At 40.7% G+C, this 14925-nt stretch overlaps 1 protein-coding gene across 15 annotated transcripts in view; it reads right to left on the bottom strand.

Moving 5' to 3' along the window:
- Positions 1–14925, bottom strand: part of SP140 (SP140 nuclear body protein) — a 91253-nt gene that overhangs the window by 20529 nt on the left and 55799 nt on the right. For all 15 annotated transcript variants that reach the window (XM_077957773.1, XM_015111314.3, XM_077957769.1 and 12 more), the window contains 6 exons: positions 13735–13815; positions 11053–11127; positions 8439–8543; positions 6277–6419; positions 4744–4791; positions 1589–1630 (listed from right to left, as the gene is read on the bottom strand). In XM_077957773.1, the coding sequence (XP_077813899.1) occupies positions 1589–1630; positions 4744–4791; positions 6277–6419; positions 8439–8543; positions 11053–11127; positions 13735–13815 (494 nt within the window). The remainder of the gene's footprint in view (positions 1–1588; positions 1631–4743; positions 4792–6276; positions 6420–8438; positions 8544–11052; positions 11128–13734; positions 13816–14925) is intronic.

Genomic DNA, 14925 nt, shown 5'->3' with positions numbered 1-14925 from the left:
GATTTGATTTCTCTGGTCCTTTTGTTGTTGGTCTGGCTGTACATTAGACTCATCTCAGGAGAGTATGTAAAATGCTAATGTCCTGAACCGAACACCAGAGATTCTGAATCATTGGGTCAGGGTTGAGGCACAAGCACTGATATTCTTCTTTAGGTGACAGAATAGGCAATTCTATATATCAGAATTGGTACATCTGAGGATCTTAAAAAAAATCCTAATGTTCAAGTCATACGTAGTCCAGAATGATTAAATTAGAATTTCCCCAGAAGTGGGATCCAGGAAACAATATTCTTTTAAAGCTCTTCAAGTGATTCCAGGCTGCAGGACAACACGAGATTCAACCTGAGCAAAGTCTGGTTATGGAGGCATGGGGATATAACAAGTCAATGTTGTTACTGGCCTTGGAAAAATTATTAACAGTGACCATACCTTTGCTGGAACTGTTTCCCTCTTCTCCCCACACATATCTGGCTGTGGGATGTGAAACCTAAACCTCCATGCCTAGTCCATCCAAAATCAACCACACAAACACTGACTTCTAGGGCTGTTTTAACTGTTGAAAAGTCCCTCAGTTGGCCGGACATCAAAATTAGTGTGGATAAGACCTAAATCTTGTTGGAGGATTGCTTTGGAGGTAAAGTGCATATAAAACTACTTGAGCATCCCTCCTCTGTTAAGTATCATGTGTCAGTGCTATTGCATGATATTCTATGTGAGTGCTGTCCCCCAGAGTTGTGCAAGGAGGTGACCCTGCCTAAAACAGACATCTCATTGCAATGAAAAGAATCAAACCATGATTTCATTTAGAGAAGGGACTCATCCATGATTTTGGCAGAACCCAAAACAGGCAGTCATATAGCAAGCAGAGAATGGATGGGGCCATGGAATCAGAAGGGTTGCTTAGTACTGAGCACCAGATAAGCAGTTGAGTTAAAATGCCTCAGGATTTGCTAGGTCATGCTGGTTTCAGTCCTAACCAGCTCAGCATGCTAACGGCTTACCTGAGACCATCCATAGGAGCTCTGTAAAAGACCCCTCACCCTGTATGTACTCCTTTACAGGGCTAATGGCAGGATCCACACCTTGAACATAATAGCCCAACCTGGCCTGTTCCTTCTGGCTGATGCTTATGACCATCTTCAGCTCTACCTGCAACTTGGAGTACATTCTGGGGACTTTCCCTTTCACCCACACCCCTTACTTGAAAATGCTATTATCCTTTCACATTTGCTCCTTCCCCTTACTCACCAGGCCAGCCCTACTCATTACCACTTCAAGCTCTGTCTCAAGAGACCTCAATGGTATAGAGCTCAGCCTCCTACACTCACTTTCCAGGGGAAATAAATAAAGACATTGGAAGGTTTCTACTGAAACAGATGGAAAGGGTGCTTTCACACTGAGACATCCAAGGCCCAGGCACATCTACCTGGCTTGGGTGATGCATCTGGCATTCTTTGGTCATCACACACAGCAACATACTCCAACTGAGACTGAACATGCTTCAGGGAACAGCAGTCATGACACAGAACATATCCCTGGAGAAAGGAGTGGAATATTCTGGGGGTCATAGTTCAGAATTTATACTTACACAAGGGTCAACTGAAGTATTGTTGTGAGACTTCAGTATTCTCTGTTGAAAAAAACAGAAAGATTGATTTACAATATTGAATGTAATGTTTCCATCTATCATTTGTTTAAATTTAAATAGTCATCTTTGAAGGGATTCAGGAACCAGTTGTAAAAAAATAATTGGGAAGAGAAGAAGACGAGAAGAAGACCTGCAGACTGGGATGGCTCCAGTGGTTTAAGTTCCTAAGTAAGCAAACTGAAACCTGATATAAACAATAAAATGAAACTAGAGACTTTACCAACTAGAATCTGCCATCTAACCTCTAATTATCATCTTTCCATGATAAGCCAGTAAATTTAGTTTTCCTGACTTACTCCTTTGTTGGCCTCACTGTCTGGGCTGCTGCAGCAGAGCTCTCTGAACCTCTCCTTGTTCTGAGTGCTGCCCAATTCATGAATCGCTCTTTGCTCAAATAAAGGCTATAAATTTTATTTTGTCTAAAGTTTTATTTTTTTAAACAGCCTTCCCTTTACCTCATATCTGATTTTTGGGGCCTATATATCTACTGAGAGAATAAAAAGTGCCCAAGTACTACTGTTCAGCCCAGTGCAAGTCCCATTCCCTGCAGGGAGTCTGGACCTAGTTTGCACAGGCCAATTCACAGAAACTACTTGTCCTCTTACTCCAAGGGGCCCTCAGGCATATTTCCTAAACTTGGCCTTTGTGACATCCCACCCAGAAGAGCTGCAATAATAATCAGGCTGAGGACTTATCCCCCACAGCCCCCTGGGATCACAGGGCCCAGAGTCCTGGAGGCTATGCAGTGTCCCAGAGAAGAAGAACACTGCTTTTTGCAGCTCCCCTAGGGACACAGCCCTGGTGATAAAATGCCTCCAAGGTCCTCTGTGCTGTAGCTCTTTTTCCTGAAAGTCTCCCGCTCTCCCTTCTATCCAAATCACAAAAAGATGTCAGGTTGACTGACTTTTCAGAGGTAACCCACTATATTTATTTAGATGGCTTTTGGATATCCATTGCATGACTTGGCATCCTTCCCTTCTGGGATACAGGCAGCTTTAGCTTCTATCTGTAGCCCAGGGACCAGAGGCCATAAACAAGTGTGATTCAAAGGACAAGCACTTGAGAGGTGACCTTGTCACTGAATGCCTCTCTGACTGGCCTAGAATCTCCAACCCAACCCAGTTGTAATTCATCCATGTTGACAATAAATTTAAAACTTTTTTTTTTGAGACAGAGTCTCACTCTGTCACCTAGGCTGGAGTGCTATTATGAAATCACAGCTCACTACAGCTTTGAAAACCTCCCAGGCTCAAGTGATCTTCCCACCTCAGTCTCCTGTGTAGGTGGGACCACAAGTGTGCACCATAATGCCAGGGTAATTTTTTTTGTTTTTCTTTTATTGGTAGAGATGGTATCTCACTATGTTGTTCATGTTGTTTTTCAAATTCCTGGGCTTAAATGATATTCCCATCTCAGCCTCTCAAAATGCTGGCATTATAGGCTTAAGTGATCATGCTTGGCTGAAATAATTTTTGAGTTCAATCTTCTGTAATGGTCATTGGCATTTCATAGGTACTTGATAATCATATGTTGAATGGGTGAATAAATGAATATTTTTTCACTTAGAAATTACTGGAGGCCCTCAAGCAAACATTAGCATACAATGATTATTCTGGGTGAGTGTATCAGATGGTTTTACAATACCTCAGCTGGACCAAAAGGTTTATGTGGCCCTTGTCATGAGCTAAGATGCCATCATGTGGCACTGGTAGTGACACTGAAATTTCCCAAAGCCAAATGGCCCTGCCAGAAGCTCTGAGAGGCACAGAGGACCAATGGAGTTCATAATGGATCGTGGATCTGCCACTTAAGGGGCGTTCTGTTCTCCCCATGAGGAGACACAACATATAGAGGCAACTGCAGCTTGTTGCTGCTAAGTGTTGCACCCCAGAAGAGAGGGAGAGTCGGTTGGTTGGAAATTGCCAGCTCATTTGGGTCATCCAGGCTGAGTTACTCTTGGCACCTGGGGAAAGGTAGAGATGCTAGTGTTTAGTGTACTCACTGAATAGGTACATAATAGTTTCCCTTTGGGAAACCCAGTGGATGAAATATCTCAGTGACTGAGAATTCAAATCAGCCAGTATATCTGATCATATAAACACCTGAATCCCAGGTTCCCAGTGGAATATGAAGCTCAGTGGCTAGCTATGTGTGAGCTGTTTTAGAAATCTGTGAATGTCTTGAATGCGCATTTCTACCTGAAGTGCATAAGGATGATATTTTTCTCTTCCCCCTCCTCAGGTTCTCATTCAAACCCAGTCTTGGAAAAATATCACCTTGTCCTGAATCTACACTGCACTTAATCTATTTGTTTGTTGAGTTCTTCAAGAGAGGGAAAAATCACTTTCACAGATAAAAAGCAGGTCGGCACAGTCCCTCTGGTAGAGCCAAAGAGGTGGCATCAACATAAAAGATTTTCCTGGTCAGCCCCTCCTATAAAATACATTCGCCTCTGGAGATCTTTGTCCTCGGTGGCACCATTGTGGTAACAGGAAATAATTTCATCTTGAGAAGACATTCTGTGTGTCTGTGTGTACATTTTTTTGGAAGGTGAAAGAGGATGTGAAGGATCAGAAAAGAAATATTCTTTTTGTTGCCTATTTCATGAAATGATATATGGTTTCATGTATGTCTCAAATGGATGTGAGCAAACATCTGCTCCATCCTATTTCACTAAAGTTAGAAAATAGTAACTTCAATGAAAAAAATCTGAATTTTGAGTTGAAGATGATCCTCTCACCTTATTATGAAATATTTTATGTATCCCATGACCATGCTTGACTTTCCAACTTTGGAAAGTTGCACCCTTAAAACATCTGCATCTATTGCTAAAACACATCCAGGAGGTCCATTTTGATGGCTCCTTATCATCTTCATATGAAATGATTGATCCAAAGAGGACCTAGCTTTATATACATTTAGCATTGAAAATTAGCAACTCTGAAGGAATACATGCAAAGTGTATTTTAAGGTGGGTAGTGATGAAGGTGAAAGCTTAATTATATTTACCCAATTTCAGACCCCATAAAATAAGATTTTGTGCATGTTAAATCAGTTATGTGACATGAAGCTGTAGAAAGCTATGTAATAATCACCTTTTTTTTCCTGGAATATATTCTTGGAGGATTAGGCAGAAATCCATTCTGAAAGACAAAAAGATTCAGGTATATGGTCAGCCTGTGTTTCTGTTTTGTGAGTCTGGCATTTCCAACCTCCTCCCAAATCTTTCTATCTGAGTGTTCCACTGCCAGCTCAAACCCAGGGTGTCTAATGAGAAACCATCTCCCTCTCTTCACCTGTGCTTCTTCTAGACTTCAATCAATAGAAGCCAGAAAAGCATCTTCAGGACCATTTTCCCTTCTCTTGTGCTTCTTTCCTAAGTCCTAAGAGGTTTTCCTTCACAATCTCATACCATCTATCACCTCTTTTCCAGTCCCACCAGTGCCACTCCAGCTGGAGTCCCTACACCACAGCTATCCAAGCAGCACACACTTATTGGCTGCTACTGGGTATCAGTAACTCTGATCAATCTTGGGCACATGAAGATGGGAAAACCTAAAGGGGTCTATAGACAAAAAGCACTCACAGAATAATAAATATAAAACAGTGAATGAAAGGCCTTAGTAGAAAGGCCTTAATAGAGGGCTCAGGAGCCTTGGGAAGTGATGACCCATGGCCGGGTCAATGAACATTCAGGAAGGGGTCATACTTGAACTGAGCATTCTGAATTGAGTATAGGTTTGCTAGGGGGAAAGCCCCATGGCTGTCTAAAATGCTGTTTTACGGCTGGGCGCGGTGGCTGTCGCCTGTAATCTCAGCACTTTGGGAGGCCGAGGAGACCTCCCACTGGACACCAGGAATTCGAGATCAGCCTGGCCAACATGGCAAAACCCCATCTCTACTAAAAATATAAAAATTAGCCTGGCATGGTGGTGCACGACTGTAGTTCCAGATACTCGAGAGGCTGAGCCACAAGAATCACTTGAACCTGGGAGGCAGAGGTTGCAGTGAGCCAAGATTGAGCCACTGCACTCCTGCTTGAACAACAGAGTGAGACTGTCTCCTAAAAATAAAATAAAATATTGCTTTAAATATCATTTCCAATCCTAGAAGATTTCACTGAATCCTTGTTATCTCAATTATAGGTTTAAACTCCTTAGCCTGGCATGAAAGCCCTCCACAAACTGCCCCATCTGTTATAGTATACCTAATTGCTCACAATCTGTGCTACCTAAATCCACAGAGCTACTTTTGCCATGGTTCTGGTTTGCATGGCATTCTGGCTTTTATGCCATTCTTTCTCTGAAGTGTCTTCTTCCACTGCTTGACTATCAACTCCTTTCCTTCTTTCAGTGCACAAAGCTGTCTGCATGCACCCTAGTCAGAATGACCCTTTCCTCCTTCAAGCTGCTGAGCCTATCCTGATGGAGCCCCTGGTACAACATGGATGTGTTGCACTGTAGTGTGGTTACGGATATGGGGTCCCTCTCTCCTGAGTGAGAGGAAGAACCCACTGGCATCAAGGCTTTAGCAATAACCTAACAAATATTTGGTGAATAAACAGTACAGTCTCCTCATTATTAGGGAACAAGAACGGACACAGGTCTGGCCCCTTGTCATTGGAATACCTCTATCAGCCATCGTAGGGGCCACCCGCCACAGCGCACACTCAGCTTCCAGTTCTTTGATCTTGCGTGGCCTCCTTTGATTTCAAATTCCCTGGGGGTGAACCAATTTCCATCCTCACTCTGTATACACTTCACCAAGATTCCTGTAAGACCAGGGTAAGTTGATTCTGAGCCCTCTTTGTTCCCAGCACTCAGACTGTGGCCACTCACCACACTGGATCTACAGCCACCCAATTTCTGATCAAGATCAATAGCAGGAGGGTCTGGCATTCCCTCTCAGACTTCAGAGGCCTCAAATCCAGCCTGAAAGTCCACTCTAAGGATATTTCCTGGCGGCGGTGCACATTTCTTTGACCTTCATCCATGAAGAAAGTGATGGTTGTCAACAAGAGCAACCTTTTAAGCATTTCAAAAGCACTTACAGAAGGAAAAGCAAGTGATTCTGAAAGATCAGAGGATTCCAATTTTCTATTCAAATTTGGAAGTAGAGACCAGGCCTGAGTCTCCAGATGGCTGTGAGGGCAATGTTGGAGGCAGAATCCTCAACTTGTGGCTACGGTCTCAGATGGGTGCCCTGTGGCTCAGGGGTCACTCCAGCAACATCTGCATTCTCAATTATAACATGTTTTATGCAGTTTAGTGGCATTAGTGAACAGAGATTTTCACACCCCTGCAATCGTGGGTAGCTGATATTAAAAAACTAATTGTGAAATGTTATCCAATAAAAAATTTAATTTATATGTAAAAGATAGTCACATGCTCAATACCATTAGCCATTAAGGAAACACAAAGCAAAACCACAATGAGACACCATGTCACACCCACTAGGATGATAGGATGACTGTAATAAAAAAGACAGACAGACGATAACAAAGTTGGTGAGCATGTAGAGAAACTGGAGCCTTCACACACTGCCAGTAGGAATACAGAATAGTGCAGCCACTGTGAAAAACACTTTGGTGATTCCTCAATGAGTTAAACATAGAATTACCATATGATGCAGTAATTTTTCTCTTGAATATATACCCCAAATAATTGAAATATGTTCACACAAAACTTGTTACACAAATGTTCAGGACAGCATTATTTATAATAGCCAAAGAGTGAAAATAGTTCCAAATGATGAGTTTATAAACAAAATGTGGTATATCTATACAATGAAATATATTATTTGTCAATAAAAGAAATGAAGTACTAATACATTCATTATAGAAGAACTTTGAAAATACCACAATCAGTGAACGAAGGCAGTTAGGAAAGGGCATGTATTATAGAATTCCATTTCTAGAAAGGCCTACAATAGGCAAACTTATAGAGCAGAAAATAGATTAGTGGCTGCTTAGGTGGGAATGGGCATTGACTGCTAATTGACATGGGCTTTTTTTTTTAGTGTGGAACAAATTGTTCTAAAATTAGACGATAATGATGGCTGTACAATTCTGTGAATATACAAAAAAATAGTTGATCTGTACACTCTAAGTGGTGAGTTGTATGATATGTGAACTATATCTCAGTAAAGCTGTTTAGAAATAGTCACAATGCAATAGACATTTTTGGGCAAAGTTTTATAATTTACAGTAAAAACATGTAAATTTACATATTTTACATCAATATGTAAATTAATTCTCACAGCTACATCATGAGGCAGGTTTCTTATTATTGTTCCCTCTCTTGGATGAGAAATTTCAGGTTCAGAAAGGTTCCCTTCTCTATTCAGAATGGAACAGTCACTCCTGGCACAGCCAAGGCTGGAACTCAGGCTTCGTGATCCCAAATTCTGTGATCATCTTCCTATACCAAGCACCCTGCCCTCGTGATGGCACTCCAGAACGGAGAGAGAATATGAAAGTTGAGGTTGAAGGCCTCTTCATTTTTCTGTCTGATTCAAAGTAAAATATGTGACATTTTCCATCTGTGAACTGACGTTCCTGCACTTCTCTTTGGTTCTTTGGGCAACCCCTGAACACTCCATGTGCAAGTCAGCATCTAATGGGCGTGATTTCTTAAAGTCTGAAAACATCATCTTAGAAATCCCTTCCTCCTTCCCTCAAGCCAAACTGGGGCCAAACTCCTTGAATGATGTGTAATTCACACGATAATTCCCCACTACTTGTGATGCGTTCAGATAGGAGCTGCAATTTAAAGAAGACCATGAAACCCACCTTGTTTCAATTTCTTCTTATGTAAAATTCCCTTCACCCCACCACAGGTCACCGGAAGCAAAGGAGCCTTAAAATCCACAGTTTCATCTTTGTGCTTTCTTGAAGCTGAAAGAGAGGATTTCTTCATTCTGTTTCACTTTGCAAAGGCACATCCCCCCTCCCTCCCTACTGAGGTAATTCCTAGAAAGACACAAGGGATGCTTAGGAAATTCTATTCCAAAAACCTCTAGAGTTTCAAAGTCTTTCTTCCAAGTGGCATTTTTGATACATAATTACAGAATGTCTACCCCAATTTCACCTTTCAAATTTCATACAAAATAGAATACTTTAGCAGAGAACTTAGACTTCAGTAAAACTGGTTTAACTCCTAATCTAGTAAGCTCCACTGATTCTTATATGACAATGAAACGCAGTTGCTGTCACTGTTCTGACAGGAGCTCTCCAGCTATGCTGCTTTGCTGCAGGTAGGTAACCTTAGATGAAGCCAGAGATCATATTCAATCTCCCAATTTGAGCACTGACAGGGCAAGCAGGGACAGGGCAATGATAGGATAACCTAATGGAGATGATGTCTGCCTTCTATTTTTGTTCTCTGCTTTAGTTCATTTCTCCATCCTGTCAGCTTTCCTTGTAGCTGAGAGAAGAGCTCAGGGAGCTCTAGAATAATCTGAAAATTATATGGGGTGGCAGGTGGGGGACTGGAGACCTGATTTCACAGAGAAGGGGGTGTAAGGTCTTCAAAGGAACTCCAGGAGGGTGAGCAGGGAATCCTTCCCTTCCAACCAAAGGTGTAGGGCCAGGCATGGTGGCTCACACCTGTAATCTCAGCACTTTGGGAGGGCGAGGCAGGTGGATCACTTGATGTCAGGAGTTCAAGACCAGCCTGGCCAACATGGCAAAACTCTGTCTCTACTAAAAATACAAAATTAGCCAGGTATGGTGGTGCCCACTTGTAATCCCAGCTACTTGGGAGGCTAAGTCAGGAGAATTGCTTGAACCTGGGAGGTGGAGTCTGTGGTGAGATCACACCATTGCACTCATGCAATGTATGGGCTCATGTATGGGCAACAGAAGTCATGATAAACAGCGGAGCTGTCCTTCATCCTGAGACAAATTTTTAGAAAGGCAGACTATTAGGACTGGGATGGACTAATAAGAAAGATGGTTGGCCTACCTACAGAATGGAAGAAAATTTTTGCAATCTATCTCTCTGACAAAGGGCTAATATCCAGAATCTACAAGAAATTTAAAACAAATTTACAAGAAAAAAACAACCCCATCAAAAAGTGGGCAAAGGATACGAACAGACACTTCTTAAAAGAAGACATTTATCCAGCCAACAAACACGAATAAAAGCTCATCATCGCTGGTCATTAGAGAAATGCAAATCAAAACTACAATGAGATACCATCTCAAGCCAGTTAGAATGGCAATGATTAAAAACTCAGGAAACAACAGATGCTGAAGAGGATATGGAGAAATAGGTACGCTTTAACACTGTTGGTTGGAGCGTAAATTAGTTCAACCATTATGGAAGACAGTGTGGCGATTCCTCAAGGATCTAGAACCAGAAATACCATTTGACCCAGCAATCCCATTACTGGTTATACCCAAAGGATTATAAATCATTCTACTATAAAGACACACACACATGTGTGTGTTTATTGCAGCAGTGTTCACAATAGCAAAGACTAGGAACCAACCCAAATGTCCATCAATGATAGACTGGATAAAGAAAATGTGGCACATATACACCATGAAACACTATGTAGTCATAAAGAAGAATGAGTTCATGTCCTTTACAGGGACATGGATGAAGCTGGAAATCATCATTCTCAGCAAACTAACACATGAACAGAAAACCAAACATCATATGCTCTCACTCATAAGTGGGAGTTGAACAGTGAGGGCACATGGACACAGGGAGGGGAACATCACACACCAGGGCCTCTCAGGAGTTGGGGGCTAGGGAAAGGACAGCATAAGGAGAAATACCTAATGTAGATGATGGGTTGATGGGTGCAGCAAACCACCATAACACATGTATACATATGTAACAAACCTGTACATTCTACACAGGTATCCCAGAACTTAAAGTATAAAAAAAGAAAAAGAAAGAAAGATGGTTGGCCTAATTCATACTCTTGCTTTCCAGATGAGAAAACTGAGACAAAGAAACTCAAGTGATCAGCCTAAGCCCACACAAAGAAAAAGAAAGTCTTAGGACACAGATCTCTAATCACAACTCTGTTTCACCCTTAGTGTACAACCTGTGGCTTTCTGTGTAGCCAGAGGAAGGTCAGCTAAATAATAAATATGGGTCGTGCCCTTTATATGGCAATGAACTATCTCCAGCCTTGAAATTTATCATTTCAGTGAAAGTAGCACTTTAGTGGCGCCTGAGCCCCTGGGGTCTGATTGTAGATCAATCACCAACTTACTTCCTTCTTTCCTTGATACATTTTGGAAAATGACTAAATAGGATAAATTTCTCACTAGTTAGTACAGCTTCATAAAACAATTAAGGAAATGGGTTTATTACTGAAAGTACAGTCTACTGCACAGGAAATTAGATGTTTAGTTATCGAAAGTACATTCCTCTTTTCTTTTTTACCTCTTGATCGGACTCTTTTCTGTGGAGCTCTGTCACTCTGAGTGAAGTGGGTTCTAGGTTTGCTTCTCTTTCTCCCTGAGAAAGTAGAATAATATAATCACAGTCATTTATGAGTATCTGTATTACACATATTACAGCTTTTCAAAAATTCCATTTAAATGTAACTTTCCAAAAGCCTGTTTAATGTATAAATAAAAATATTTAAACCCTAGCCTTTAAGGTATGAAGAATCAGATAGCTAATATTAGGGTCACTTTATATTTCATTTTCCTATTCTTATATTAGGAAAAAGACTAATTGAAAGCAGTATTTCACATATATCTCAAGCAAAAGTACAAATGCTTCATTCCATATTTTGAAGGTTGATTTCATATTTCATTTCAAATATATATATTTGAAATATATATGGCATATAATACATGTTAAACACTTACACATCCACTAATTTATTTAATCTTTGCAAGATCAAAATGATAATTACTGTCATTACAGAGACTAAAATATTCAGAGAAAATTGAGACAAAACTACAAAATTAAGTGAAGGCATTTGGGTTTCTCTTAGCAGAGACAAAACTGAATGACAGTTCTGTAAGTTAAGGGAAATCCTATTAGGTGTTCCATAGGTGAGATGTATGCTGCACATATCACATTGAGGGAAGATATTTGTACCTTTGTGCTGAAAGTAATAGTAAATGTGACCAGGGCTTTGTCCACATGACTTTGGAAAAAAGAAATATTGGGATTTAAGAAACTAATCAGAAGAAAATTAATCATGAGGAATGGGTAGAATTGAGAATTCCGCAGCCTTCATTCCAAATGGTAATTAAGGATTGACATGGCAGACGCTGCGGCCGACGAGGTTCTTTCGTGTGCATGTTAATTGGCTGTGGGTGGACATCTCAAGGTTTACTATCGTTCAAATGTGTTTTATTTTCCAAGGCAGGAAAGCAAAACGTTCCTTCCTTCTTGTGTTGAATGTCCACCATCCAATGACCACCATCTGGGGGTGCTGGTCAGGGTCATGTAGGCCCATGAGGAAATATTTTCCAGCCTACTCATTCCTAAGTACTATAAATTCTAAGCATATCATGAGCATATTAGGCCACCAAAGTAAAAAGGAGCAACCAGACCCAAAGTGGACCTATGGCTTGGAAATGAGAGTTTCATAGGCAAAACTGAGAAAGTCCCAAGCAAGTAGGTTGAGTTGATCACCCACATCCTAGGACAATGCATTAGTCCATGTATGCAACCATAGAAAGAGTTAGTGGAACTGATGATGCCAGGTTCAGCCTTTCACTCGCATCCAGGTTGTAGAAGTAAAGCTCTATTTTCAAAATAAGTCAAGCTGTGATGCCTGACCCTTCCCCTTCCCTTGCAGGGCAGTTGATGAAAGCGTCTCATGGAAGAAAGAGCTAGTGATTGCGCATCAACCACTTGTAATGTCATTTCACGGCTGCACCTGTCAGGCAAGACACCTCCACACTCTGATCTCACCCCTCTCTCTCACCTCCCGAAATCCTGGATGGGACCAAGCCAACAGCTATGGAGTGAGGGTAGGGCCAAGAGAGAATAAGAGATCATGTCACCCCCAACTATATGTGTTCCAGACTAAGGCTTGCCCAGGCTGAAGGAGGGAAGGTGCTTTATTGTTTTTGTTTTTGTTTTTGTTTTTTTGCCTTCATCATGAAGTCTCCGTTAATACTTTTTTTTTTTTAAATTATACTTTAAGTTCTAGGGTCCATGTGCACAACATGCAGGTTTGTTACATATGTATACATGTGCCATGTTGGTGTGCTGCACCCATTAACTTATGGTTTACATTAGGTATATCTCCTAATGCTATTCTGTCCCCCCTCCCCCTACCCCACGACAGGCTCCAGTGCGTGATGTTCCCCTTCCTGTGTCCAAGTGTTCTCATTGTTCAATTCCCACCTATGAGTGAGAACATGCGGTGTTTGGTTTTCTGTTCCCGTGGATGCTGAAGAGGATATGGAGAAATAGGAACATTTTTACACTGTTGGTGGGACTGTAAACTAGTTCAATCATTGTGGAACACAGTGTGGCAATTCCTCAAGGATCTAGAACTAGAAATACCATTTGACCCAGCCATCCCATTACTGGGTATATACCCAAAGGATTATAAATCGTGCTGCTATAAAGATACATGCACACATATGTTTATTGCGGCACTATTCACAATAGCAAAGACTTGGAATCAATCCAAATGTCCATCAATGATAGACTGGATTAAGAAAATGTGGCACACATACACCGTGGAATACTATGCAGCCATAAAAAAAGGATGAGCTCATGTCCTTTGCAGGGACATGGATGCAGCTGAAAACCATCATTCTCAGCAAACTATCACAAGAACAGAAAACCAAACACTGCATGTTCTCACTCATAGGTGGGAACTGAACAATGAGAACACTTGGACACAGGAAGGGGAACATCACACACCGGGGTCTATTGCAGGGTCGGGGGAGCAGGGAGGGATAGCATTAGGAGATATACCTAATGTAAATGATGAGTTAATGGGTGCAGCACACCAACATGGCACATGTACACATATGTAACAAACCTGCACGTTGTGCACATGTACCCCAGAACATAAAGTATAATAATAAAAAAAAATGTATTGACCTGTAGGGCAAAGGGAAAGCGGCACAAACTTTATCTTACCCCTAATCTTGGAAAGGCCTTTCAGATTCACGTTCGCCTTCTTTTCATTCGAGACCACCTGGCCATTGCCTTTGCTGTTTTCTGGGAATAGGCAGGGGAACATGTATTAATAGAACTGGGCAGAAAAACTGACAGGCTGGACCAAAAGCAAGTGAGGGAGTCCTGGGTTTCATTCTGGATCCCCTTTTTTCAGACAAGGAACCTCAAGCAGGTGTCCAGAGCATTTTCTGCTTTTGAGATTGTCGACTTTTAAGTTACACACAGGATTTAATTGTACATTGAAGTCTCTTAGAATTTGTCTACATACACACAGACTTAAATGAAAATGTTATAATGATTCAGTCCAAACAAATTTTCAATTTGAAAACAGCCATTCTTAAAATGCATGCAGCCCCCCCTTTTTTTTTTCTTTCCAAACAAAGCTGTCACATCCACCAACCAGGCAGCCACATCAACTGGCAAGATTGGTAAAAATTAACGATTTTCAATAGGACGCTAAAATCTTACTATTTTAGATCCACTGATTCAAAATTGACAATCATTTAGAAAATGAGACTTAGCCTTTATCGTCTAGAAGAAAGGAAGTCCTCAGACCATGACTAAAATAAATTTCCAAGATTTCAGGGCCTGATTATAAAGAACATATGTATTTACAGGAAATTCAGAAAATAAAATGATATGAAACATCACCATCTGGAGATAGCCACAGATGAGGATGGCGATCTCCAGATGATGATCTGTGCAAAAATATTCTCCTACTCTTTTCTTTTTGCATATGTTACTTTTTGAATAACACTTTTTCATTAAAAATGTTGGAGATTTATAATATTTTAATATACACACATACATTTGAAAACCACAAATAAAAATATAAATATCGCTTCTATTACATTGACCAAATGTAACTACTACATATATTTTTATGAATGAACTGTCATCCACTTTTCTATATTAATGTCTCTTTATATATACAGATAAATAATTACATGTGCATCTATCAGGATACATAAAAATATACTTCAGAAGTATAAATTTCACATAAAATATGGTTATACATATATATATTTTTACAATTGTGTACACATACACATACACCCTGATTTCTTCATTTAGTCCTCTTCGGAATGTCTTTCCAAATTAATAAAAATTTCTTGAGCTAGGAAAGAAAGTCATACTGAGGATGATAACACC

This window comes from Macaca mulatta, chromosome 12 (assembly GCF_049350105.2).
Source record: "Macaca mulatta isolate MMU2019108-1 chromosome 12, T2T-MMU8v2.0, whole genome shotgun sequence".
NCBI classification, from domain to species: domain Eukaryota; kingdom Metazoa; phylum Chordata; class Mammalia; order Primates; family Cercopithecidae; genus Macaca; species Macaca mulatta.
This window is presented reverse-complemented; position numbering and strand designations above follow the sequence as displayed.